General features: G+C 36.3%; 1 protein-coding gene across 1 annotated transcript; it reads left to right on the top strand.

The window, feature by feature from the left end:
- The first annotated feature begins 391 nt into the window (after positions 1 to 391).
- Positions 392 to 27,793, top strand: LOC116710785 (sodium-coupled neutral amino acid transporter 3). The gene is given in 18 exon segments (XM_075074317.1): positions 392 to 649; positions 11,295 to 11,468; positions 11,806 to 11,826; positions 11,927 to 12,008; positions 12,465 to 12,580; positions 15,057 to 15,154; positions 15,557 to 15,649; positions 16,412 to 16,493; positions 20,743 to 20,825; positions 22,623 to 22,681; positions 22,784 to 22,957; positions 23,036 to 23,115; positions 23,205 to 23,305; positions 23,557 to 23,570; positions 23,572 to 23,682; positions 23,765 to 23,909; positions 24,687 to 24,790; positions 24,929 to 27,793. Coding segments are annotated over 17 exon segments (1,572 nt in total). The 5' UTR covers positions 392 to 649; positions 11,295 to 11,364; the 3' UTR covers positions 25,034 to 27,793.
- Positions 27,794 to 27,969: the final 176 nt, after the last annotated feature.

Below are 27,969 nucleotides of genomic sequence, written 5' to 3'. Positions count from 1 at the left end.
CTGCTATAATTACCCATCAGTTGTTCAGCAATGACTTAGCCGAGAAAAACCCGTCAACATTGAGAAAACTGCAAAAAATAATGCTGCTAGATTACTCACTGGCAGCACAGAGCTGGAACTTTTTCAGATTGTTTCTTAGTGCGCTTTATTCGCTCTTTCACCCGAACAGAAATGGATTCTGTTTCAGGCAGGTAGTAAAGGTGCAAAAGTGTGAGTTGCTCAATGCGCACTGCAGCGCCACTTTATCTTGGTTCATTTATGCTACAGAATACTATCAGCTAGACTCCCTTCCTTCCAAAAGTGTTGAAACCTTACCTCCCAGTGGATTCACAGGCGCAGTGGGTGGGATGGACAGAGGGCGGGGGTGGGGTGCGGGGTGCGGGGTGCGCACACAGGAGGCGGACCTACTTTGCGACCCCCACAGCTCTGGCTGAAGATAATTTTACGATGCCGACCATTTCCCCAAGCACATTTTGTCGCCGCAGCGTAGCAGAGACACGATAAGTCAAGTAAAAACCGCACGTAACCAGGCAGATATCAAACACAGAAAAAAGAAGAGAGGTTCCCAGGAAAGGGAACAGCGCTGCCCTTTATAATATCTCGGAACATCAGTGGAATTAGGCTGAAATCTTCAGGACAAGTGCGTTTGGTAAGAGTCGACAAATCTTATTTTTAAGTTTCTTATAAAGGGGGAACATTACTAAACTCTGTGGTATTATAACGAACTGGTTTTATTTTATATTTAAGGATTATGTGTGTTATGTGTTTTTTTTGTTTTTTTTTTAGAAACAAAGACATCTGTCAGTCATGAGTGGAAGAGAATCTTAATAGAAATATGTTAAAACTCAAATGTGTTATTGTTGGATGGCGAAGTGGCTGCACCAACTTGTAGTTTAATGTCTTAGGTGATAAAATAAAGAACATAAATTGCTCCCTCTTGTTAGGGAGCGCCAACCTCAGGACATGTCAGGAGGACCATGTGGCGCTTTAAGTGACAAACTGGTGGTGTCCATCTTTTGTTCGTGAAGCGTTTTATTCTCCCTGGGAGAATTGTGGAGTGTAATTTACTCCACGAGGAGTAAATTAAACTCCTTGTGGAGTTTAATTTACCTTTTTAAACTGTTTAATCTAAGTTGCAAAAGTGACATACTGTGACACATAAACCCGCATTTGCAGCGTGGGAATGTAAATATCCTAGTTTGGGATTTGCTAGACCAGATTTCTGCAGCGCTCTTAAACTTAGTGTCGTGACGTCACTGCCTGACTTCTACGTGACATTTTCCAGCCCTACACCTTTTGCTTAACCACTTTGTTCCTTACTATCGAAGATAATGGGCAATATTGCCGCTAATGGGGGAGAGATGTTCTCCTTTTTTCATACACGAGCAAAACAAACACCATTACCAACCAGCAGAGGCCATTTAAAGCTCCTCTTCTTTGTTATTGTAGGCTAAACATAGCCATGTGGAGGAAGAGGGAGAAAGGGAAAGAGCGCCGTGTGTGGAAAGTAGCCTACATGGTGCGCATTTTCACTCATTACTCTCTGATGTGTTTTTATTGTGTGCCTGGTGATAATGAAAATGAGAAGCTTTTGCTCTACAGACATGGTTCTCAAACTGTGGGGCAAGTCCAGTTCGTGCGATTTAGGTTTCCTGTAATGGTTCTGAAACAACATTTTGGTACAAATATTGGCATTGTAAATATGAACAAATTAACTATAACGTGCTGCAATTCAAAACTATTTGCACCCCTTGAACTTTGATACATTTCTTCACGGTCACATTATGGTCAGGACAATTCTGCAAGATACCAGCGCTCAGTAGAGTATGGTTGTTAAGTCTCAGGAAAACAAATGTAGGTGCTGCACCTTTATTTACTTTGACTCCACCATCATTTTTATATATGCTGCAGTCAGACGAAATCCAGCAGCTGCTGCTGAGTCATCACTGGTTTAATGACATGCAAACTATCAGAAGTACCAGATAGTTAATACGAGCAACTACATTCTAGATGCACACAGCCACACCGGTGACGGAACCTGGTGGTGCTTCAGATTTCCCAGTCAGAACATTCAGGTTCTTAGCAACAGCACGTGTCTCTAAATGTGTAAAGCTGGTAGAGAGGTAGACCACTAAATAGTCACAGCTAGTGACTATATATATATATATATATATATATATATATATATATATATATATATATATATATACTGTATACATATATATAAATCCATACCACACTTTTCAGTTTTTGAAATTTATAACCCTTTGTCTTCCTCCTCACAATTATGTGCTACCTTGTGTTAGTCTGTCAACAGGTTAAACTGTGGTTATCAAGTTAATCAAATGTTCTAACCAACAACATGATTTGCCCGATAGCATTGTTAAAGGTTAATTTAGAAAGTATGTAAGGGTGTTAAAAAGTCAAGTTTTTAAGAGTTTATTTGGCTTGATAGCCTTAGAGAGAATAGAAAGGATATCCATGACCTTAGTGGACCTTCAGCTGGTTGCCTTCTAATTCAAGCTTGGTCATATTTTTGTCTGGGTTAAACACAAACATTTTTTTCTTATTCACTGAACTTTATTAAAAGGAATTGAGACATTTTCTTTTAAGCTTGAAACAGCAGATGCACCTTATTCACAAAACCTCTATTGGTCTATAACACCATATGATCCCTTTGGCAACTAAATATGATCTGAGCCATTGTACTATAGGTATTGATCGCAGTCACTTTCCATCATCAACGTCTTAAGCAAGTCTTTCTACATGTTGTAGCATGCAAATTTTAGACCTTCACTTGTTATTATTTTGAACCTTTCGTTGATGTCATGTGCTGATGTCATGTGGTGCTGTCATATTGATTGAAGCCTTTTAAATGACAAATATTAACAGTGTGAATGAAAAATACACAACATAATCAATATGGTATTGATCTGAGCTCAGACTGTTCATGAAATTTAATGTGGAGCTTGTCAACCTTGAGTTTTTTAGAAAACAATGATAGGGAAATAAAAATGAATCTCAGAGAATCTTATTGTCACTGTTTATTTTATTATATTCTAGCTTAAATTTGTTATACTCTTGGCGATTGAGTGTCATTTCAGGGTGCTTTCCTTTTCTACAAGATGATTTGTTTCATATTCAAAAATCGTTTCAGTGTTGCTGCTAGCTTGGTTGTTTGACAGCCTTGGAACAGGGACCAACTGTTGCAATAACGTACACGACAGGAAATGAGGTCCATAACCCCCATTTGCTCCAATGTGGGCCATGACTTGACATCACAGTAAAACTGACACAGGTAAAAAAAAACCTTATTTGAACATCAAACACATTGCAAAAGTTGCTTCAATGCCGTTGGGGATGGAGAAAGAAGGTTTGAACTCTTAATGGTTTTTTAGTGGTGGTTTTGATCAGAGTTCGAAAAGAACAGATAAACCCTTGTGCTGGCAGTGACCTCGACCCGTGCAGCGGTCAAAATGGCAGGAAGTGGACAGGTGCACAGTGTGTGGAAGTCAATGTTTTATCCAGGCTGGACGCAGCCAGCTGCTCTGCAGTCCCATCAAAGAGAAGTGTGGATTTCTGTATCTGAGTCAGCCAAAGTGTTAAGTGTCAGCCACTCCAGGGTTTATTATTATCTTTGTCATGGGGCTCATAATCTGTGAGAGCTGAACACGACTGTATCATGTGCTGTTTTAGATTTGTTTTGGAGTCCTTGCAAGTCATTTTGTAAATACTTTATTGTACATAGAGCGTTTGTTCTACACAGTATTGATTTGAGCTTATTTCTTCTGAATTTGGATCTTTCAGTACCTGAAATAGATATTATTATTCCACTAGTATCCATATAGTATGTTCCAAAACAAGTTAAATCCTCTTCTTACTTGTGACATTGTTTTTTTATGTCTCTTTCAAAGCTATATTTAGTAGCAGGTACATATTTTTTTTAACAAATCACAGAGTAAAGTACGTCAGCGGTAATGGTCAAATATTTGACTAAAACATGACGACCACAGCTTAGAAATCCTGCTCCAATAGGTATTTGAGTCCCAGCCTCATGTGACGACATGTGAATCACAAACACCCACCGAAGGCCAAATTTGTGCATGTTTTCAGTAAAACATGTAGGCATGTTTGTCCACCACATAACTGCTCCTACTTTTGTTTGTACTGTCTGTAGACTTTATTAATATTTCCCTCAGGACTCAGGAAACAAATTGGATCTGATGTCAGATCAGCAAATCAGACCGATTAAGGCTACATTCTAGCATCAAGCTGTCTCACTGGAAATAGTGTGTCTGATAATAGTTGCCAGACTGTTTCAAATTTTGGGTGCACAGATTTATGCCAGACTAAATATTTGGCTGAGGTTCGACAGAGATGTGATCATGAGTGACGACAGTGATGTGCTGACCTGTTTGGTGTTTTAGCAACTGCATTTGGGCCACTTTTAATTGCTATTCTAAGGTTGTTTGTTCCAAGTTATTTTTTCCTGACGTTTTTGGAGAAAAGGGTAGAAGAGTAGCAGATGGACACACTCAGATCTTAAAGAATGATGCATTTATTCAGTCCTTTTCTGGATTTAATTTATGCTATGAGAATGGAGAGGAGAAACTATTAGCACAAACAAGAGGCTTCTTTCATGACATAAAGAGTAGTTTCATAAGATGGTCATATGTGGAACAAAATACTTACAGCAATATACGTCTTTATGTCACATGAACCTTGCTACATTGGTGCTTTATATCTATATACTTATGTAGATGCATATATATATATACAGTATATAGATATAGATACACATTTAAATGAACAAGATACGTTGTTTCAAATGAGTTTTCTTGTTCAGTATCACTTTGCATGCTGTTTATGAAGGAATGCTCATTTGAACATCTTTCAAGCTAAACTTTTTTCTTGTTGATAAATGTAAATGTAAATGTAATGAAAAATATAACATATGTGTTTTACCAAGTGCTACAAAAACATCTTAAGAACTTAAATCAAATGTAATATCAGATTATTTAATGACATTTTTCACTTTATTCTCTGTTGGTTACAGAGTCTGCCTCTGTGGTGAATTCTCCCTAAACCTAAAGCCACATGATGCCACCTTCAATACATTTCTTGTTTCGTCTGATAACATTTGAGTACTATGTAGGTGCTAGCTGCCAATAAATGTGGAATAGGTCATTAAATAAGCTACATTTTTTGAAAGCCATTTATTGTCCTGGAATTTATATATTGTGAAATATCTGTGCAAACAAAGGGTAGTGATAGAGCATTTAACTATAAATCAAAGTTAAGCTATATGTGCCAACTTTGAGAGCGGACCCTCATCAAAACTGTGTGCTCCAAGCTTCCTGGAGAGTAATTGCTGAGTATCTCCTGCTGTTCTTTTATGCTTTTTCCAGGAGAAAAAATGTCCTGCCACATTTCAACAACACTCACAGTTAATTCGAGGTAATTGAACCTTTATGTAACAGACATGGGTTTTATTTTTAGTAAACATGTATGAGGCCAGAAGACAGTTACAAAAAAAAGAGCGTTGTTTGCATGAATAAATCAGTGTCAGTGTTACCAAAAATCTTTTTGATGCATGAATTATTTACCACTCCACTTCATGAGTTCTATTGTAAAGTTAAAAAAATAATGACAAGATTTTTCATATTTATTTCTCAAGATTTAAGACTTATGTAATAGTAATACTAATAACTTGTGGGTGTCAGGCTGCACAGCTACGCAAAAAAGATGAAGTTACTTTTTGCAAACTACCTTTTCTTGACTGGATACAGAGTGAAGCTGTCATCAAGCTTTACCATGGGTAAAATGACAAATCTCGTGACTGATTTGTTTTTATATTGAATGATTCAAACATTCTATTTAATAAAATGAGAGGTTCATATTTAATTCAATCGTATTTAAACGTATTACTGATAGTATTTTTTTTTCTAAATTTCTAAAGAAACTTTGATATTTATTCACAGTGGAGTTGGTCTGGAGATTGGACTTAAAATTATATGGTATTCTGATAATAATGAAGAGTACATGAAAATGTAATACACACATCTCACACATTACCACTCATGGAATAAGCATTGGAAAAGATAGCTTGGACATTAAAAGTGATCGTGTGGCCAGTTTTGGAGCAAATATGACACTAATTGAGGTCATAAAAGTAATCATATTTTGCTGATTCCAGGTTGCCACCTGTGGAATAAAAATGTTTTGTAAGGGCAGTCTGAAGGGACTTGGTAGAAAGCAGTTTTTTAGGTGGAAGGTCAAATCTGGTCTTCATTTAAACAACTCGTTACGCATATCTTAGAAATTAAAAAAGTAAAAACTTCATAAATCTTCAGTGTAACAATTCTGCCCGCCTTTGAATAGTTTATGTATAAAAAGTGCTAGCTAACTTGGACCAGTACAACCCTTATAAATCACTATGTATTAAGTCAATATGCATCATCATTACATTTAAAGCTCTTGAAGTTTGAGACCTCTAAATCCTTTGCCAACACGAACGTTATTGGAAGCTTGGGAAACATATTGAACCAGTTTTGCTTCCTGTCTGGAGTTCAATCGGGATGACATAATTTTTACTTTTCGCTGATTATTTTTGTCTGATTATCTGACTGACTGATAAGGGCTGAGATGTTCAAAGAGAAGAGTCATTTTCATGTTAGTCTGTGTAATGAGCCATTGTCATTAAAGCAGACATCAACTGTTTCTGATGTACATACATCTTTAGCTCATATCACATTTGAAAAGGGGTGCAGCTCATAGTATTGATCATGAAGGAAAAATCCAGAGTCACACCACAACAAAAATCCAAATAATACATTAAAATCCAGTTGTTATTATAACCTACTGTATGTTGTGATTTTTCAGAGTTGTGTTAGGTATTATAATTGAGCCCAAAGTTAACTATAGTAGAATTAAAGTTAAAGTAATCTTTAAAATCTCCTAACTCTGGTGCTCTGATTGGAAGTAATGTTAATGTTTTTGAGCTGTACAGCCAGAGTTCCAATATGAATATAATTAAGAATCTTTGGAGGGTAAAAGGGCCTTCTAACCCAAAGATTTGAAGCTCATCACCAGAATTGAACCATCAAAATACCTCTGGAAACATGCAAAAAGATTGTCAGGAATTGGAAGGAGTATTTTATTCTTCGGTGCCAATAAAGATTTTTTAACATTCTTTATGAATAAAACAGAGCCATTTTTTTTTTCAAATTAGAGACTCCTTTAAATTACTTTGCTGTCTTTTGAGAGATGTCTTCCTCATTTCTAGTCACAACCAATCCTCTTGAATGAATGAAAAAAAATTTATAAATCAAAAAAATACCAGGGATACAATTAATTTGGGACTTAATTGTATGTAAACTGTTTAATATTTGAACAGTCATGGCATATCTTAGAAATAAAAAAGTAAAAACTTCATAAATCTTCTGTCGTGTTCAACAATAGGTTGTATAGTCAACTCTTGGTTTAGGTTAAAAATGGCACAAATGCGTCGACATTTTTTTCATTTATTCGATTTAGAGTAGGTCAGCTTTAAATTATCTGCTTTTACGATAGTGTAATTGTGATGTTAATGGACTACAAGATTGTTTATTTTATATGGTTTTATATAAATTATGAATCTCTGTTTGTGATTAATTTGCATTTTTTGTTGGAAATACTTTTCATCAACATGCATAGATGTTATGCATTGATCATTTACTTCTGTCTGGATTCAAACCTGCACCTTGTTTCCCATAAAAATCAGTGGCATGGATTCCCATGGTTGCGGTTAATGAACCAGGACACAAGCATGTGCTGGTTTGTTTGCGTCAGGCACGTGTTGTAGGATGAGCGAGTGCTGCCAGGTGCACTTGCTTGAACCTTGTTTATCTCATGCCCACGTGCCGATGCGCCACAAACAGCCGCCATATTCATGGCTGCCTGCTTTTAAAATGACACCAGAGTAAGTGGGGACTAGTTAATAGGAATGCTCCTCTGAGATACTTAATAATAAGGATCCTACACTTTAATTAACTGTTGTTCACCCTTCTTCTTGTTCAAACCATTCAAATGTCACACAGATCCAGTAACTCTAAATGTGACCTCTAATCTTCATGTCATGACTTGTTGCTCAACAGAACTGATTCCAGCTCCAGGAACATTTCAGGTCGTCTTTCTGGCAGTCAGGGAAATATCATACTGTCCTTTTCTCAGTTAAGGGAGCAGTATTTGTTCTCATAATTCATGCTTAATACCTTTAAGTTATTAAAACATTTCAATTGGGTCAAGAAATTAGTTGTAAATTTAACATTAACTGATTACATTCTCAGATTCACCTTTTTATTGATTTAGTAGTTTTGAATTGTGCCATTTTCACTCTTCATTCAAGACAGTTTTTGGGAATTTACATTCAAATTTTTGTGGAAATGGCTTGTTTATCAAGGTATGAACCCAAAATAATTTAAATGCAGACAATAGACCAGATTTAACTATGTAGGTCTCTATGTAATCAACTTTTATTAAAAAATGTTATTCATAAGTAACGGCATCGTAAAAAAAAGCCATCAAACTTTCTTGAAAACATTTACTTTAAACAGAGTTACTAACATTTAAGTAAAAAGAAAATAAATTAAAAAAGAACAATTTTCATTTCATTTTTGCGTTATTGCATATCATTTCACTGCAATGAAAAAGTCCAGATCTTAGTATTTAACTTATTTTGAAAGATCAAAATATAATTTATGCCAAAAACAAGTTCCTGACATGCATTAAACATGCAACATGTCAGAGATGGAAAGTACCAACATCAGTGATGAACCTAGTTCTGTATTTACTGTAAATTCACTGATCCTGTATTCATGAACTGAAAACAGTGGTTATGATCTCTCTATGGATAGGTGTGACAACACTGTTTTTGTGTTATTTCTATAATTTCACTCCAGCCCTCTTTGTTCCACTGTGAAACAGAGTTTGTATCTTGGAGTGCTACATGTGTGAAAGCTCATCTGATCTCTGAAAATGTGAATTTCGGTTTACTAAGAAGTTAGCCCTGATTTGGTTTGCTTACTGTGAAAAAGCAAACAGAGTATCCAGCAATCCAAAGTAAACTAAACCGAGGGGAGGAAGTGATGTATGATTTACAGATATATGTTATCTGAAAATTGACAAAACCTTTCAGTACAGTTCACAGAGTGCGCTCTTGTTTTTATGTGGAAGTCAGAGTTGCCATTTGGAAAAAAAACAAAACAAAAATAAAAATTGCCAGTGAAAGTCTGAATTCAGAGTGGCGAAATTAATGCATTTTAAGTAACCCTAAATTTAATAACATATACGGTTGCATATCTATAGTTTGCAGTTGGCCAATATAAACAATTCATTTTCACTTCATTGGTATCTCTTTATACCAATGGGACACATATTGCTGTAAAGTATCTATTTGTCTATAAAGAAATACATTCTTATTGGCTTGAAAGTAGCAATGAGCACCACAAGTCTGAAAAAAGAGATTTGTTGTTTGTTTTGGTACTATGATTAACAATTCAAGGTGATAACAGTTTGTTTATCTCAATTATATCCAATAAAACACATAAATAATATGTTCGCAAATACATACTGTACAGCACAATTGGTGTTTCTAGTTCAATTAGATATAAACAAAAAAGTGCTAATGAATAGTAAGTTTAAATACATTTCAAATTAAAGGCAGCATATTGCATGCTGAACTTGGGGCTGCCCATCAAACTCTGTCAAACCCAGTTTCCTGGACCGTCCTGATGTGAAAACATCCCGAATTTGTTCAGTTACATGAGGGGGTTCTCTCAGCACCAAAATCCTGCAGAATTCAGTGTGATCTAGATTTGAATTGAATCAAACATTTTCCTGTATACCTCTGTGTAAATAATCAGTATCAGTGTACAGAGCTGAAACAGGATGCAGTGTACGCTAGTTTTTCATTCAGGAGATAAGCCAGAATCTTTCTTCCAATAATACTTTTTTATTGAAGATAAAAAATATTCCCTGTGGCTACAGCTGTTTAAATCTTTTACTCTATGTCATGCAGTGTTACATTATTTATTTTCTACCTCAGGTTTCTACTATAGCTGCAATTGAATGGTGTCTACCTGGTTTGATTGTATTGTATGAATAACACTAAACGTGATCTTAGGGGGTATTTCTACAGCATTACACAACCTTGTCTTTTTGTAGTTTCAGAAGTAGTTCAGTTAATTAGTAGATTTTTACTACATGGAACTGCAAAATTCTGAAAACGCAGACAGACTTTAACCTTTGACTGTGTGGTGATATCTTTGACTTGTTTGCTTTACTCTTAACCGAAACGCGAAACTCCTACAAACTTTCTGGGATGACATCATAGCTTGTGAGCTCTTTTCATGTTATATGTTCCAACAATGATGTGAGTCAGGATAGAAGTCTTTTGGGTCACTATGCCAAAAGTAAGTGTGTGCTGTTTATCTGCAGAACAGAGATCAAACAGATGAATTGACGTAGTCGTGCACTGATGTCCTAATTCACCTAAAAAAGTGCCACAGTGAACCCTAATTGAATCAGATCCAAGTGTGATAGAGATACTTCTGGATCGTTCTCTACTATGTCTGTGTGGAAACAAGTGCCAACACTTTATTTTATTATGAATGCGCCTCCTGTCTGCTGGTTTCAGATTCAATTAAATGTGAATTTAGTTTGCAGTGAATTAAAATTTGTTTATAAAATGTCAAAAATGAACTTGCTGTCATTAGAACTTAAAGATCAACCCTATTTCAGTCTTAACTTTGTAGAAAAATATGTAGAAAATCTGACTCAGGAGGTCACAAGCAAGTCCAAAGTTACAATTTTAAAATGACTTGTCATACTGTTCCTATGACTCATAGTGCTTTAATAATAATCCATAGAAAGTGTTGGAAATAACTAAGTTTTCAATGGCACTATGAATTGTAAAGTACCCCGCCCCACCTGTTGCTGCACACTTCCAGTCAGCTGGCTAAAAGAGGATGTTTTTATTTTCTGTTACATTCAACAAAACAAATGTTGACTTTATTTTAATTTGACCAAAAGACAGTTACTAAGTAGCATACATAATGTTAATATAACAATGGTAATATATTATTTTGGCAGCACTAGGAATAATTGTTGCTATTCTGTTTGAGATAAAATAAATCACATCATGAACAATTTTGTTTTTAAGTTTTTTGTTTTCACAGCTGTATCAAGAAACCTTTGTATTGTTACTGAAGGTTGTCCTGTGAGAGAAATGCTCTTATAACCTTCTTTGTTTTTAGAAATTCAAGAGCTGGACCCCTCCTTCACTGAACGCGCTCAGGCCAAAGAGAATCTGATATTTCTTAAAAGATGGAGCCTGCAGAGTCAGAGATGAACATATTATCCAATGGAAAACCCCATGATCTTGGAGATGACATGGGTGTGCCAATGAAGACGTTGTTAGCAGAAGATCAGTGAGTTGTCTTAACATTTTCACACAGATGAATGGTTGCCTTGTTGTTATCACAGCATGTATCAATCACTTATACTCTTCTTAGCTTCTTTTTGTCTCTCTGTGGTTATACTTTTGTGAAAACCACTTTCTTGGCACTACACAATAAACCAAGTGAGCCAATATTTATCGTTTATATTCAAAAAGTAAATCAGGCTCCTTAATTTATGTTTAATAATAAGTAGCTAACTTCATGTGGTTAACATGAAGTATGACTTATTTGTCCAAAAATTTACATTTCTTTAAATGCATGTTTGCCTTGTTTTTGTGCTGATTTCGTCTGACGGATCCGTGTGCAGGAATGGCACTGAAACTCTCAGGTATGTTTGTAAAGAACTGTGTTGAAATTTTATTTTCTGATGTTTTCACAAGTCAGAGATCAATAAATTGCAAATTCACTGCTGTACTTTTGATCCCCAGGTTTGATGACCCCGAAGGTGCACTTGAGAGTGAGGAGTTCTTACCTAACACACATGGAAAGAAACCCACACGTTTCACAGATGTAAGTATATTTAAATACACTGTAAATTTGTGATTTGTTGAATTTAATTCATGTTTTGTTGTCACAGCTGGAACATTTTATTAAAAAGGTTAACTTTTTTTCCCCCTTGAGAGCCTATATTTGGGTATGCAAAGGGGCTGACAATAAATTCAAGTGAATGAAAGTGCTTTACTCCATACTTTAAAAATAATGTCTGAGCTCACGTTATTGTGCTTGCTACTGCAGAGCTGTCAGACTGGTCTGTGTTTTTTGGAGTAATCTGTGTTCACACAAGCTTCTTGGACTTTACATGACACTTTGCTTGCAAGAAGTTACTTACTAAAATGACATGAATAGCTAAAAATGCAGCAGTAAAGAACACTTTTATAGCACTCAGTGCTGTTATAGTTTGAAATTTTCAGACATTGTGGTCATTCAAGGCTTGCTCTTGTTTTGTTTTATCAAATTCATTCCCAGTTTGAAGGAAAGACCTCCTTTGGGATGTCGGTCTTCAACCTTGGCAATGCGATTATGGGCAGTGGCATCCTAGGATTGGCTTATGCCATGGCGAACACTGGCATACTTCTCTTCTTGTGAGTAAATAATTTTTTATTTCAACTTTAAGACAATTTTGAATGACATGATTTGGCAAAAATTACAAATTTTTGCATGTTCTAATACCGACATAATTTCCTGGGTTTCAAGGGTGTATAACTGTGTCAGGATGACTTAGGTTACTTTTGTAGTGACACTGTTGTGTCCTTTTTTATGTTTTTAAAACTGCTTTTCCAGTTTACCAGGTATGTTGTGCATTGAGAAATGTATGTCATGTGAGTCTAAGCATTAACATATAAGTAGATTTGTGGATGGAAAAGAGTTGTTTCTGAAGTGTGTCTGTCCCCTTTTGAAATACTCCCGTTGTACAGTGTGTGCATTGGGACCAAGTAAATTTGCTTTGTTCATTTTCTAAAAGCACCCAAAAGGCACTAGATGGTTAGTGTTTACATATCATGGTGTTCTGGCAGTTTACGTTGCACTTTCTGAACAAGGAAAATAAACATTTTGGAAGAAATTATTAGTTACATCAGAATACAAGACACTTTTGCTCATTTTGAAAATAGTTCATATATTTTCTAATTCTACTTACGGTTTATTCAATTCAGGATACATATTTTGAGAATATATATGGATAGAGGACACAAGACAACAACTAGAAGTCTACTTCTGTAGCTGCAGAAAGAGATGACAAAGAAGGAAATGAGAGAACCAAGAAACCATAGTGCCAAACAACATATACAAATATGACAATAACAACTACTCCACTGTAAGGTCCACATCACCGGTTAATACAAGATGTATTTAGTAGTAACTGCAGCCCAAAATGAATAATCTAATAATCTTTGGTCATTTTTGTGATGACCTGCAAAATCCAAGCTAAATAAGCAGTTTGTATTGACGACCTGTTTTGTGAAGGGTTCATTTTTAATGTGTCACTGGGCATCTTGCTAATACAGAACACTCTGGTATGCTCACTTCTAGTCATAACCCTTTTCCTCAGACTCTGAGCCTACCCTAGCTACCACAGATAGGTCCTAGAAAGGACACAGCTCAGAATAACCAAACCTCCAGATCACAGTGAGACATGTGGGCAGGTTGTTTACTTTCACCTGAGCTGTGCAGGCTGTTGTTGTCCCACTATGACTCTCAATGTCCCAGTCATGTAGTCTGTGTTTGTGTAGTGACAGTCGATTGCAGGAGAGTGAACAGAAAACTGTCATGTTCTGTGTTTTTCTGTGTATTTATTTAGAGTTTTCTGTGTCCCTGAGTCTTCGTGTTGTCCTGTCCTCCCTTTGATTACTCCCAGGTGTGTCTCGTTTCTGTGATTACCCTCCTGTGTATTTAGTGTCACCTGTGTGTCTGTGTCTTTGTCGGGTCCTCGTCTAATGTGCCCTGAGTCCTTCGTGTGTCCATTAGTAAAACCAGTTGCTACCGGCGTTGAGCCCTGGCTTCCGCTCAGTCGTGCTGCCTGTGTTTTTGGACTGTTTTGACTTCATTCTTCATTAAAACCATCATTTTTCACTGCATCCTGGGTCTGCTGCGTCTGCCTTACCACCTCAACACCGCAATTTATGACAAAAACATCGGCTGTTGTTTACATGTCAATCAATATTAATCCATAGTTTATTCATTCATTATTCCTTTCAAAATGTTCTAAAAATCTGGATGTATTTTTTATCAACCTTTTAGATTTAATTGACACCAAATTATATTTTATATTACTCAAAAGTATTAAGCTTGCCTAAATAAATGTGCAATATCCTTGTAGTTATGCATTTATAATCAGGAGTTTTTATTTTCAAATCCAATAATTGTGACCACAGGAACCAAGATTCCACTCTAAATATGGCTATATATTTCAGAAAATTATCTCCTTATCATTGGAAACTATTATCTTGCAAGAAGTAATGACTAAAGGTAAAACGTTTGTCATGTTCAGTAGGTTCTGGAACCAAAAAATGTTTACATTGAACGGTAAGCCATTTCCAAATGATTCACAAACTCTCAATCACCTAATTAAAATGTAATTATTGGTGCGGGATATCAGTCATTCTGGCTCAGCTTTAATGACTTTCACATTAGCTGTGGCCATAATGATCCCAGCGTGTTCGTAATGGGCTTTAGAAAGGTCTTGAGAAAGGCTGAGGTTGTGAACGCACCCTGACTTATCAGGAATGTTTGTACCCAAATGTGTTTGGGTTTCTGTGCCACTGAAGCGGAAAACTGCGGGGACAAAAAGATTGTAGATAACAGCAAGTGTATGAGTATTGATCCATATCACTTCAGTACTCCTCCAGGATTCACAACAGATTTTTTTTTTTAAACAACTGGATGCAATAATGGCGTGATTTAAAGGTCTTGATGTTGAAGTAACAAATATTGTTTGGAATCAATCTACTCAACCATGAACAGGAGTCCGGGTTCTCATATTTAAATAGGTAAAGACAGACTCAAGAAGACAGGCAGAATACAATGTAAAAACAAAACACAGATTAATCTTGATATTAATAGGTTTACAACCAACTTTGTTGCAGGTTTCTTCTGAACTGCAGTTGCAGCCTTGTCATCCTACTCCATTCATCTACTGCTCAAATCTTCTGGCATCGTGGGTGAGTTTTGTGTCACTTTTCAACATTTTTCTAACCAAATCCTACAAACGTTTGTGTGATTTCTTAACATATAAAGGCCTTGGATAAAACAGAACTGTTGTGGAAACTTTGGTCATTTTGTTGAAATGTTTACATGCCACATGGTTTTACGTTTAGCAGATTAGGTTTCCTGCCAACGTTTTTGAACTCTGCAATGGATCATATGAAAGGAATCTAATAATGTAAAAAAAATATCATGTAACATGAAGTTAATTTTAAAATGTCCTGACAAATACTGAACCAGTTACCTGATAAATTTTATTATGTTTTATTGCTTTTTTTTTTAAAGTGGCTTTATTGTATTGCTTTGAGGAGGATCTCAACAAATCTATCTGGCTGTAATTGTCTGTAATCTCCTTCCAGGTATTCGTTCTTATGAACAGCTGGGCTACAGGGCCTTTGGTACTCCTGGAAAAATGGCTGCTGGTATCGCAATCACCCTGCAGAACATTGGAGGTGAGCACCCTCATTAAATTTATGACGGTAATTTTATAGTTTACAGTTTAACTCTACAAGCAAGAATTATAGACCATGAAACTGGCTTGACTTTAAACCCCCAAACAGATAATGACATCCACCTAAATCACCGGTATTACTTTAGTTTTTGTTCTTTGTGATAAGTATGGGGTATGGAGAAATATTACGAGAAAACAGTAAGAAGTCCTGCTGATAAACAGCTGTTTTGTTTGTGGTGGGTAAATTAAAGACAGCTGCTCATAGGACGCATACAGTATGTGTAGTTAGAAGTCCCAAAGTGAGACATTTGAGAGACAAACTGGTCCCTGTGTTTAAATTGATGATAAATTATGATAAATTACTTTAGTTGTTTTTTTTTTTTATATAAAACTTTTTTAATCGAAAGAGATTCAATTAAATTACTTGAATTTAGAGGTAAGATAATTTTATATAAATGGTTTATTAAACTGTGCAACCAGTCTGAAGACTCTGTTTGGCTGATGATAAATAATCAATGGTCATAATTTACTTTATTAAGGTCGAAAGACATTTGATAAAAAAGCTAAAATCCCTTTTTATGTAGTGAAAATAGACTAATATGAGAATAGTAGTAATAGTAAAATCTACTTAAAACCTCAAGCAATAACTGCCATGCTCCCGCATGTAAATAAGTATGCCATAACATTAAATATTCCTGAGTAGTCACTCTCAGGTTATAATTAAACAATATTTTGTTTGCATCTTCTTCTTTTCTTTTTACAGCTATGTCCAGCTACCTGTACATCGTTAAATCAGAGCTGCCGCTGGTCATTCAAGCTTTCCTGAAGGCGGACCCCAACTCTGAGTGAGTATTGCTGTTTGTTTGCTCGTCATCACAGACATCAGTGTTCCAATTCAAGTGAAGGGCACAATGGTCCTGCTGGTCGTTGACCCAGAGTATAGTTTTTGCCTGTGGTCTGGCAGGTTGTTTGTGGAACAAATGTTTCGCTTTCCATGTGCTGTTGGTTCGGTCAGTGTGGGGGTGTGAAAATAGTGAATGCTTAGAACTGATTGAGAGGCAGGAAGGCCTTGATAGTAAGTCTATTGGGCAATAAATAGGAGGTTCAGATGTTTTTGTCGGTGATGCAGATACAAGTAGTTAATGTTGCGTGCCATCAGTGCAATACAGTTATCAAAATCTATTTATATTTATATTGTTGACTCCCAGTAAGTCTACAGATGTTAAAAGTATTTGAAATTGCCAACTGTCTTCCTCACACCATCAATACGTTACTTCTTAAATTATTGTCTTATTAGCCAGGAATCAGATATCAGCTTAACCATTGTAAGCCACTGTGGTTTTTCTTTTAAATTGCTTCTACTTTTCACAACATACGTAGAGGTGCTCATTACCACTGACTAGAGCTGCAGATAAGTAGTAGAAGATAAATATATTAAAAATTGATATGTTTCTTAATTACTTTTTCTTTAGGCATCCCCCTGTGATGTGCTGCCCTGGGCAGAAAGTCATATTAAAACCGTCCCTTACTGTGCAGAATGTTTAACTTGTTCTTTAAATTATAAATAAATTTTAGACCTTATTTGAATAATTACAGGAAAGTCTTGCACTATTTCTCCCCAATTCTAAAACATATCAAATTAAGGTATTAATGTTTATCTGTGGTAGAAAGGTTTTATGGCATACAGCATTTTCTTTGACCACCACTTGTTCACTTTTCTTGCTTTTCAGGTACAATCACTCTAAAATCCAGTGTCATGGTTAGGTGCAAGGAGTGGGCAGAAAATAAATAAAAAAATACAGTCAAAATTTGGAAAATATATTGAAAGCCTGTAAGAAATAGTGGTCAACATTTAAAATATCAAAAGAATAGTAAAGGCTCAAAGCATTTGCAGTTTACTGTAGCTCTGGCTTTTCACAGTTACATCGGGGGGTATCCTGTACTGCTGATTCATTTTGCACGGCAATTAAATATATTTAGAACACCATCCATCTCACGGTAGCACCAGACAAGTCCCAAATTTGGAATCAGATTAAGAACTGGCCCGAGCAACAAGAGAGATCTTTACAACAGATGGTGTGGCCTTCTTCTAATCTTAAACTAATCGAGCTCTTCCACTGAAGACTCAAGCCGGTCCTAATATTGCACAACAATCACAATTTCCTTTAGCTTCTTGGATCAGCACAGCCATTAGGTGCATCAGAGGTCTCATTATAGTTAAAAGTGATGCATGAAGTGCTATGACTGTTTTGTACACATGCACTCACTCAAGCGACGGCAGCAGGTGGTGTGAAACTCTGCTGCCAAATTCCAAAGCCAAGCATAAGGACAGGACAGCTCAGGACTGGGTCTGACTGTTCGTCTCCACTTGAGGCTCCCAACATTTTCCAGGTTCGTGGCATCAAAGGTACAAAAAGGAATGTGGGCTGAGTGGTTGGCTAGGAGCTTTATTTGTGTCCAGTAGTTCTGTAAGTAGGCAGCAATGACATGTGGCAGTCAGCTGGACTCTTTCAAGTCATGACACGGCTCGATCCTGTTGAATTGATTATGTGATTAGGGGAAACATGGGGTTTGCAGTGAAGTTGAGCAAACATTTGGAAGTGGTTAAGATTTTTCTTGAATTTACTCAAGACCTGGATTTGCAACAAATTGACATAAATGAAAAATATGTGCTGTGAAATGTAGTGCACAATGAGTTTACCCCAAAACTGTGCATCTCTGAGTTACTTAAACCTGCTTGTAGGCGTGTGATAGTAAGTGTTCTGAACTGATTATTGTTTGCTGGAATTCAGGAACCCTAATGACTCCGACAGAGACTTAATTACAGCTTGGAAGCGACTCTGAAGAACTTGACTTTAAGCTGAACTCCAAGCTGGATGGGACTCCCATTTGTCACCAGTGACTTTCGCGTGTGAAAATTGATCAGCTAAAATGACCTAGTGACCGAAAGGATGCAAGACTCATGACCTGTTGTCTATGCGTGACTTCCCGAGCTTTCAAGGGGCTCCTCCAAACTTGTGACAGACATCGCTGTATGCTCAGGCCTGGAGACCTGTAACAGTTTATCCCCCCGATTCTGTTTAATTCGGGGTCAAGAATAACAGGCTCAGCAGCTTAAAAAGATGAGGGGGCTCTGGGACACAAAGACCTCTGTGTGCACTAGATTTAGGCTACAATAGCGCTTAAATGGATTGACAGTAATTTATCTAAGCTGCTTGCTGCTTGTGATATGACGTTTTCCACTGATAATGATTTAAAATCTGTTGCCACTGAATAAAGACTGTTCACATGATAATAAACATGCTATTAAATATCAGGCTGTTTGTGTCCTGTCAATATTATGAAAAAAGGATTAATATAATCCTTTTTTTCTCAGGAAGCAGTGATTATACATCAGTGAAGTGTAAAAATTATATTAGGGCTATATAAGTTTGAACTTATTGCAGTTTTCTCTCATCCATGCATGGCAAAACTCATGCCTACCAACTCTAATATATGCCTGTACCACTGCTAATATTTTTGATAATTGTCTGTCTGCAAGATCCAGAGAAACTGCAGACCTTTTTTAGTTCATCAACAAGCTTCCGATTTAATTCTGGATAGATATTTGATCACTGCTATCAAATAGGGTAAAATTTACGACCTGGCTCTGGCATGACCTTTAAGCATAAATAAAACTTTCTGTAATGTTGTAGTTTGGGCTACTAATAGAAACTTAATGCTTTATCCGTTCAAAAACTAGCTTTAATGTGTGTTTGGGATCATCCGCCATCTGTTTATTTGAGGCAAAGTTGATGAATTTGAAGTTATTTCGGCATCTGCATTATTACACAAACTTTGTACAATACAACTGTCAACTAAACACACCCTTAGCATGATTCTGCCATGGTCATGCTTGGTAGTACAATGTTCTTAAATTAGAAATTGTCACCTCGACTCCTCCAAGCATACATTTTGCTCAAATAGCTCAATTTGTCTTTGTCTAAACTATTCTCCAGAAGGCAATCATTATGGGTAGCTTCAAATTTTACATGTCAATTTGAGAGTGAGGATTTCTTTGTTGGTCTGCATTCTCTCAGACTCGGTCAAACAAGCTTCCCTGAGTCGTGACACTGGTCATGTATTTTGAGTTCATAACAGACTTTATTCTGTTAAAGTCTGTTATCATGGGTTGAGCTTAACCATCCAAACCAAGTTTATGTCCTCTGACGGTAACCTTTTGAGTCAGTACGCTTATATTTTTCCTAAACCCCAAACTAAACCCTACTGAATATTTGTTGACAAGCTTAAAAGTCAGGGTCTCACCCGGAAACCAAACATTTTAAAAGAATTCACCCTGCTCTGCCAAGCAGAGGGCTTAAATATTCGGCCAGAATTATACCAGAAACATTGTTAATGACTGCAAAAAGCTTAAAACTGCTTAGGTATGTGCAAATTAACAATTTATCTGTATCTACTCTATTTTAGTGTAGTCTATTTTAAATGAAGTGATGTGTATGCATGGTGGAGAGTGTTTGCAAACTTTTTACCATCTATGTAGTACACAAAGCCACTGTATTGGTTCGACGCAAAACATTAGTTCAGAAAAAATTTCCAAGCACACATGTGTTTGTATTAGCGAGGAGCACACTTTACATGAGATGCCTTTGATAAATGATTAATCTCTTTAATGAAGAGCATACACAGGATGTTGATTTCAAACAGAGCAAGTAGTGCAAGTAGTTTATGATCATATAAGTTCTTCCACGCTCATTGATTTATTGCCTTGGGTGAGTGATTAAGGTGTGAGGACACGTGTCAGCACTAACATACTTACTGAATATTTTTAGTTGGTTCGGTTATGTAACACTCTATTCCAGTACGTCTGACGATAGCAACAGAAGCACACACATTTTTTCCACAGCCTTGGGCCTGAGAATGTTTCCATCAGGTTACATTGGACACTTAAATTTGTAACAGATATTGCTTCATAGTTATTCATAAACAATCTGTTTAAGCAGTTATTCACAATTCCGCACATCCGTGTGTGTGTTTGTGTGTGGCAATGTTTGTAATACTGAGCTCACCAAAGTACACTTGCCTTCTCTCCAACAGTTTGTGGTACTTGAATGGAAACTACCTGGTCATCATGGTCTCTGCCAGTGTCATCCTGCCCCTAGCTCTGATGAAACGGCTCGGTGAGTAACTTTGATGCATCAACTTGGATTTCTAACAATTGTGCATCAAGCAGAATATGATACTAGTTCACTGTAAGCATATGTAGACTAAAGTAGGTTCCTTGCATTTATTGTAAAAACATATCAGACTAAACATTTCCTCATTCGGGTCAGTTGGGATTATCAAAAATTTTCTAAATGCCAGGATAAGGATTGAGAAGCCGTTAGGATGGTCTTTTAAGGATTGCAAGTTTCTCCTTTTTTCCACCAAAGGTAACAATGGCCTTTATTGCACTTAAATTTTAGTTTTATCAGACAATGCCTTCAAACATTAGTGTCTTTCTCCTAGAGTGGCTTTTCAAACTCTGGCCTGACCTTTAATGCAGATTTTGGTTTACTGGTCTCTTTGCTGAGTGGCATTTCAGTCCATGTTGGTACAGAACACATTTCACAGTGGATAATGTCCCCCACTTTCCAGCTTAAGCCAGCATCTTCACTGGGTCTTTTTCTTCTGTCATGAGAGGTATGCATATTTCATACCTAAGTAATTCGTCTCTGGCACACAGAACCTAATGGCTAGACATTTACATGCTGTTCATTGCTGTGTATAAGTCTTTGAACAGATAAACATGGTGCCTTAAGGGATCACGAAACTGTAAAGGTATTTCCCTGATATTATAAAGGGAGTAGCATGTTTGAAAAACACATCCACAGCTTTGGTTCCATTTAGCTCAAATGTTTGGGATTAGCCTACCAGAAACATACAAAGGATTGACATCATCATCTGAATAAATTGTTTTAAAGCTTAATTTATGAAGAATTTTGACTTTGAAGGAAGTGACACAAAACATCTGTCTGATAATCTGGCATTCAGCAAATAAGTAGCAAATTAGTAATGTTAACCTACCCAGTGAAGAAAAAGGGTTTTGTCCTTTTGCTACAGTATTTTTTTTACTCAAAATGTATTGATGATTGCTTTATAGTATTGATTGACTTCAAAGACTTTCAGTCTGACTTTAGAAACTCTCCTCTGAGAGTAATAACATTGCTAACTAGCTCACTGACACGTTTGCTTCTCACCATACTCTCTATCTGACACCTCTTAAACATTTCCCCACAACAAACCAGCGTGTGCTTTAAATAAGAGCAGCTGTCATACAGGAAACACACTCTTTAGTTGTTTAAGTTCAGCCAATGCAGATACTGTGGTTTGTTATTTAAATTCTCAAATCAAGGTTATAATGTTATGCTCTTTTGTCTCAAAATTTTAACTTTAAAAAATAGTTTGGTAAAGCATTACATTTTTTTCAAGTACCTCAAGTATGACCCTGCAGAGTATCTTGAGCTGACTAAGTACTTTAAAATTAAATTGATGGATCATTTTTATATTTTCACTCAAGTTTATTTCGCAGCCAACATTTACGATGTTAAGAAGGGATTAATTAGAAATGTCATTTAACATTAAGCCGCCTCACACTCAGATGGAGCTGGTACGTTGACATCAAGCAATTAGCGTGTTTTTATCCTGCTGCCAGCTGTGAGAGCAGCAGGTTCTCATCAGTTACCTTCAGATAATCACACCCTCATGTCCAACAAAATCTGTTTAGCAACAGACATCAAAAGCATACTGTTTCCACTCTCTCACCATAGCTAGGTGGCTCTGATCAAGTTTTTTATTTATTTTATTTTATTTTATTTTTTTTAATTTTTTGTAGCAGCTTTAATAATAATAAGATAAGCTTGAATGTTTCTATTCTTGTGAATCAGGGCTGTAATTCAGTTCATTCTGTGTTTCCTAACTTCATCTTTCATTTTCAGGTTACCTTGGTTACACAAGCGGCTTTTCTCTCAGCTGCATGGTGTTCTTTCTATCTGCTGTAAGTCAGTCCAGTTCTCACATAAGAGCAGCAGCACCCTTGGGTATATTTTTCTGATAGCATCCTTTATAGCACCCGTCTTTCCTCCCCGTCTTGTTGTAGGTTACCTATAAGAAGTTTCAGATCCCTTGCCCATTTGAGGAGTTCTCAACCAACAGCACCGCTGCCCACCTTGGCCTGAATGACTCCAGCCTGGTCCATGACTACAGCGACGGTTTGCCACATGAAGACAAGGACTCGCATTGCACCCCACGCATGTTCACAATCAATTCACAGGTGGGCAGCTGGTTATTTATTCCTGTATCATTTTTTGAAACTTGGACATAGAGGTGCTGAACAGATTGTTCTTCACAGACGGCGTACACAATCCCAATCTTGGCTTTTGCCTTCGTTTGCCACCCCGAGGTTCTGCCCATCTACACCGAGCTACGCAAGTGAGTCTCCCCTCAGTAACCCTGTGATATTTAACAAGAAGTCAGTGCAGAATGTGGCATTCGCATAACTTTCCAATCTCTGATTTCAGTCCCACAAAGAAAAAGATGCAAAAGGTTTCCAACATCTCCATCCTTCTCATGTACACCATGTACTTTCTGGCTGCTCTCTTTGGCTACCTGACTTTTTATGGTGAGAGCAGCTGACAACAAAACAAGGAAATGAGACAACAGAACTGACTATTTACATACAGTGCTATAAAACTGTGGAACCCTTTATCTTAACATTGATGTTGTCTCTGCATCTCTTTGGTTAAGAAACTAGCATTCTATTACACAGATTGCAGGCTCCCTCTAGTGGTGGCCTTTAGAAATAAAATGCTGTCCGGTATTTTGTCTGTGAAAGTGTTTTTATGAATCGGTTTTATTTTAATGTCCATGCAGGTAAGGTGGAGCCAGGAGCTGTTGCATACGTACAACCGCATCGATCCCTATGACACTTTGATCCTGTGTGTCCGAGTGGCTGTCCTCACCGCTGTGACGCTGACCGTGCCCATTGTGTTGTTCCCTGTAAGTTGGGTCCTTTGTTTCCACACTTCAAATAGACACAATATTCGAATGTATTTTTTAATTCGCATGATAAAATGTGCAGGTGCGCAGAGCCATCCAGGAGATGTTATTTCCCAGCAAATCTTTCAACTGGTTACGTCATGTCAGCATCGCCTTCGTTCTGCTCACTTTCATCAACATGCTGGTGATATTTGCTCCCAACATTCTGGGCATCTTTGGCATCATTGGTTAGTGCATTACAGTATTATTTTAATGGAAAACTTAAGTAGGTCCAGATTATATTTCACTTTTTTTTGTTGATTAATTCCATCATGGGTGATTAAACATGGTTCACAAATACAAAATGCCTCCTTTGACCAACATAGGACATCTTTTACAATATATAATCAGAAAACAAAAAAGTTATTATTACTCTTTACTTTGCACTGTAATTTTATGCAATGTTGGCTTAGAAGTGAGAACTAAGACATGTGACTAGCACATGTTTACTCTAGGAGAAAGTGACAGCTAGAATCAATATTATTGTCGAAGTGTGTCCTCAGAGTGCAGGTCACGTTTAATGAGTCAAAGGCAAAAACATTGAGGACCTTGGGGGCGACATCTTCAAAGCAGCCCTCCTGCTCTAAAAATGTACAGTATATGACAGACAGAGCACAAATTAACATAAAAACCAGGAAAAGTTTTATATAAATTGGTTTGATTAGAAAAAACATCCTGTACACATGACAAAAAATTGAACTGTGGGTGGTTCAATGCTGTTTTCCGAATGGGGCAATTAGTTTATCAATATATTAAAATAATTCTACAGCTTCATAACCAAATATGAAAATCTTAAAGCCGATTTTGTAAGTGACTTTGTGAGTGATTTTTTTCTGCATCATGGCAGGATATACAACCTGACCCGATACAGTTTGTTCATGTCCTGAAAGGAGGTCAGATAAAGCCTTTCGAAGAGGAAAGTATAAATTTGTATGACCAAATTTATGTGTCCTTATGTGATCCAGGTGCCACATCAGCTCCCTGCCTCATTTTCATTTTCCCCGCTGTCTTCTACATCCGCATCGTTCCCAGAGAGGATGAACCCATGACCTCCACTTCAAAAATACTGGTGAGGCATAAATATCTTTCATTAAACATTTTTCATGATCTATTTCTCAATTTAGATATTTGTCAGTTTAGATAATATTGAAAAGTAGATCATTCGTCTTAAGTGCTTCTCTGTGTTTTCTAAAATATTTTTTTAAAGGCTACTTGTTTTGCTGCTCTGGGAATCTCCTTCATGGTGATGAGTCTGAGCTTCATTTTCATCGACTGGACGTCAGGGACCAGCCAGGTTGCTGGAGGTCACTAACAGCTGCTTCAGTGCGTGTTTGTGTGTGCAGTGTTTGGAAAAGGGTTGTTCGGTATGTTCATTAGAAAGGGAGCGCTTTCACCTCAGTTGGACACATTACCAGCTGTCCAGCACAGAGTCTGGGTCTGCCACAATAACAAAATACACACCATAATAAATGCTATGTGGAAGACAGATCCCCGAACAAAAATCTTCTATTTGCTGCAATTTCTAATTTATTTTTTTATATTACAGAGAGTTTCTAATGCAGTTTACTAAAATTACACCACAAAATCAACCCGGGAGGATGAAATGGTTGTCTCCTGCTTCTAAGGCTTTACTTTTACACTAATAACTGCAGCTGGTTCTGTGTAGATGAATAAAAACAAAAACTATTTTAATTGTTCTAAATGAGATGCACAAAAAGAAGCAGTCAGATAATCTCACATGGAACCAGAATCAGTATGAACTGCTCATCATCATCCATCATCATCATCATCATCATCATCATCATCATGTAGAATAAGTCTTTGAAGTGCTCTAAGACTTTTGAAGTGACATTTTACTTTTCAGTAATGTTTCCAAATGAATTAAAACTGCTGTGCCTTTTATCATTTGCAGTGGCACAAAAACAAATAAATAGTGTATATTTATTTAGTTACCTCCTTTCTGATTTTGGATTATCTATATTTAACTGCTGTCTTTGATTACATCCAGAAAATCAATGCATTACATTTTCTTTCTTTTATGGTGACAAAAACTGACAATGTTTATTAATAATTTAGAAATTTGAAACTTCCTCTTATTACATCTTTATCCCAAACATACTGCGATTTTCGATAATAATCTTACAGTCGATTACGCCGATCCTATTAGTTGAATAGCATGGTTTGGCAATATTTCCTAGGCATCCCTGGTAAAGAGGTGTAAACAGACTTGAAATAATTTTCTATCATAAAAAAATAACACAAATCTGATTTACTTGATTTAGATGTTTGTTTTTTCTCCCCATTTTGAAGAGTAACTGGTACAAACATGGCCTCTGTGTCATATGCAGACCCCAGAAAAACAGGAAGAAATCGATTACAAACGAAGCATTACTTGAAAATCTGATCAAGATTGAAAGTAATAATCATGCTCAATTTACATCCATTTAAGAGGGGTTGTAAATGTTTTAAAATACAAATAACTACATAATCTAGTTTATCCTCATTTAATAAACATGATCAAATTTGTTTATTTTTATGGATTTTTATCAGTCCTACAAAAAATATATAATTCTGATCCTTTTTTCAAATATTTATCAGGGCTGGAGTCAATGGAGTCAAGAAACTACTGGTGCTACTGTCTGAACATTAACATAATCCAAATTCACAAAAGTTCCTTTTCCAATAATGTTCAAATGGTCCAATAAATACTCTAACTTTCTGTATTATCTATCTAAACTCATACTTCAGAGCATTGTATATATATTAAAGTAATTTAACCAAACCTTACTGCATGTTTATACACTACATGGTAAAAGTGCTGATTTAAATAGTGCCTGGTCTGCAGCAAATAAACTGACAAGAGTGTTGTGCCTTTGTGACACAGCTGCAGAGTTTTTAATGGTACAGGTTTAACGAGCTTTTAAAGTGCTTGGATCTGAATTTACTGCCTTGCATGATGTAGTAATGCACATTTAGCAACTTTTATTGTCTGTGCTGTAGAATGATTAAGACTGAAAAACTGCTATTGTTATGATGCTGTCAAATTTACATATTTGACCAAATACCTCCCGAAACGGTTTTCAGAGAAATTCTGAACCCACAATGGCATGACTAAATATACTAAATACTTAAAATTCAGGTTTACAGAAAGGCTTCTAATGAATTACAAACCAAAAATGTGCAATGTAAGGCAAGGTTTTATCGTCCATGTATGTCAAAATATAACATGTGTTTCCAAAGAGTATTTAGTCCTTTACATGTCAGTTTTTTTATGGAAACAAAGTTGTATCATGAATCTTGTAGTATAAATCATCTACTTTTGGATAAATATAGCAGATGAAGCTCTTATTAGCTCAGTAGTTTTTTATTGAGATAAAAGTTGAATAAACAAGATTCACAAGAATACTATTCACAAATATTTATTTCTGTTAGTTATGATGGTTTCCACTGATGGCTAATGAGAATATGAAATTAAAGGTTAGAATATTACCTATAAAAGATCAATAAAAAACATTTTAATACGGGAATGTGGGCTTCATGAAAGGCATGTTTAATGCATGCTTGAAGGTTATTTTCAAAAGCTACTTTTAATCTGACAAACAAATACGATTTGAATATGACACTATATGTTCTACACAGACTTTTGAAACTGATTGACACAGCTTATTTTATGTGCCTCTCTTAACATGATGTCTATTTTTTGCCTTTCCTGTAGATGTTATTATGTATTTACCCTTTAGCATTGTCCTGTTTTGTTTAACATTTTATTAGTCCGCTGTGAAGGTGATGCCATCAATAACAACAGACTACCTACTGTATAGAAATGCCTTTAAATTAGTGTCACAGCTTCAGCTCTAGTCAGTATTGTAGTAAAAATCCTTTATATGTAAACCATTTTATGTGAGATGTTATGTTTCAGCATGTTAAACAAATCAACAAGGCAGAACTTTATATAAATAATGTATATAGATGTAAACATTTTATATTTGTGACGCTTATTTACAGTAGATTGTAAAGTGTAAATAGTTGGGACAGTTTTAGTTTGGAAATAAAATAATTGTACATGTTTTTATTTGACCTTTGTTGTCTTCATTTGTCTTTCATCTGGTTCTGGCAGTTCTATTTTTGCACAAACTTTGGACATTTAATTGTTTTATGATATTAGACTTTTGAGCCAGTTGAGGCTTTTTTTTTTACTTCTCCAACCATCAACACAGTATTTTCCCCACAACACAGGCTCTTTTTGTA

Source organism: Xiphophorus hellerii, chromosome 20, assembly GCF_003331165.1.
Source record: "Xiphophorus hellerii strain 12219 chromosome 20, Xiphophorus_hellerii-4.1, whole genome shotgun sequence".
NCBI lineage: Eukaryota > Metazoa > Chordata > Actinopteri > Cyprinodontiformes > Poeciliidae > Xiphophorus > Xiphophorus hellerii.
The sequence above is the reverse complement of the archived record's forward strand: the minus strand, read 5'-3'. Positions and strand labels throughout refer to the sequence as shown.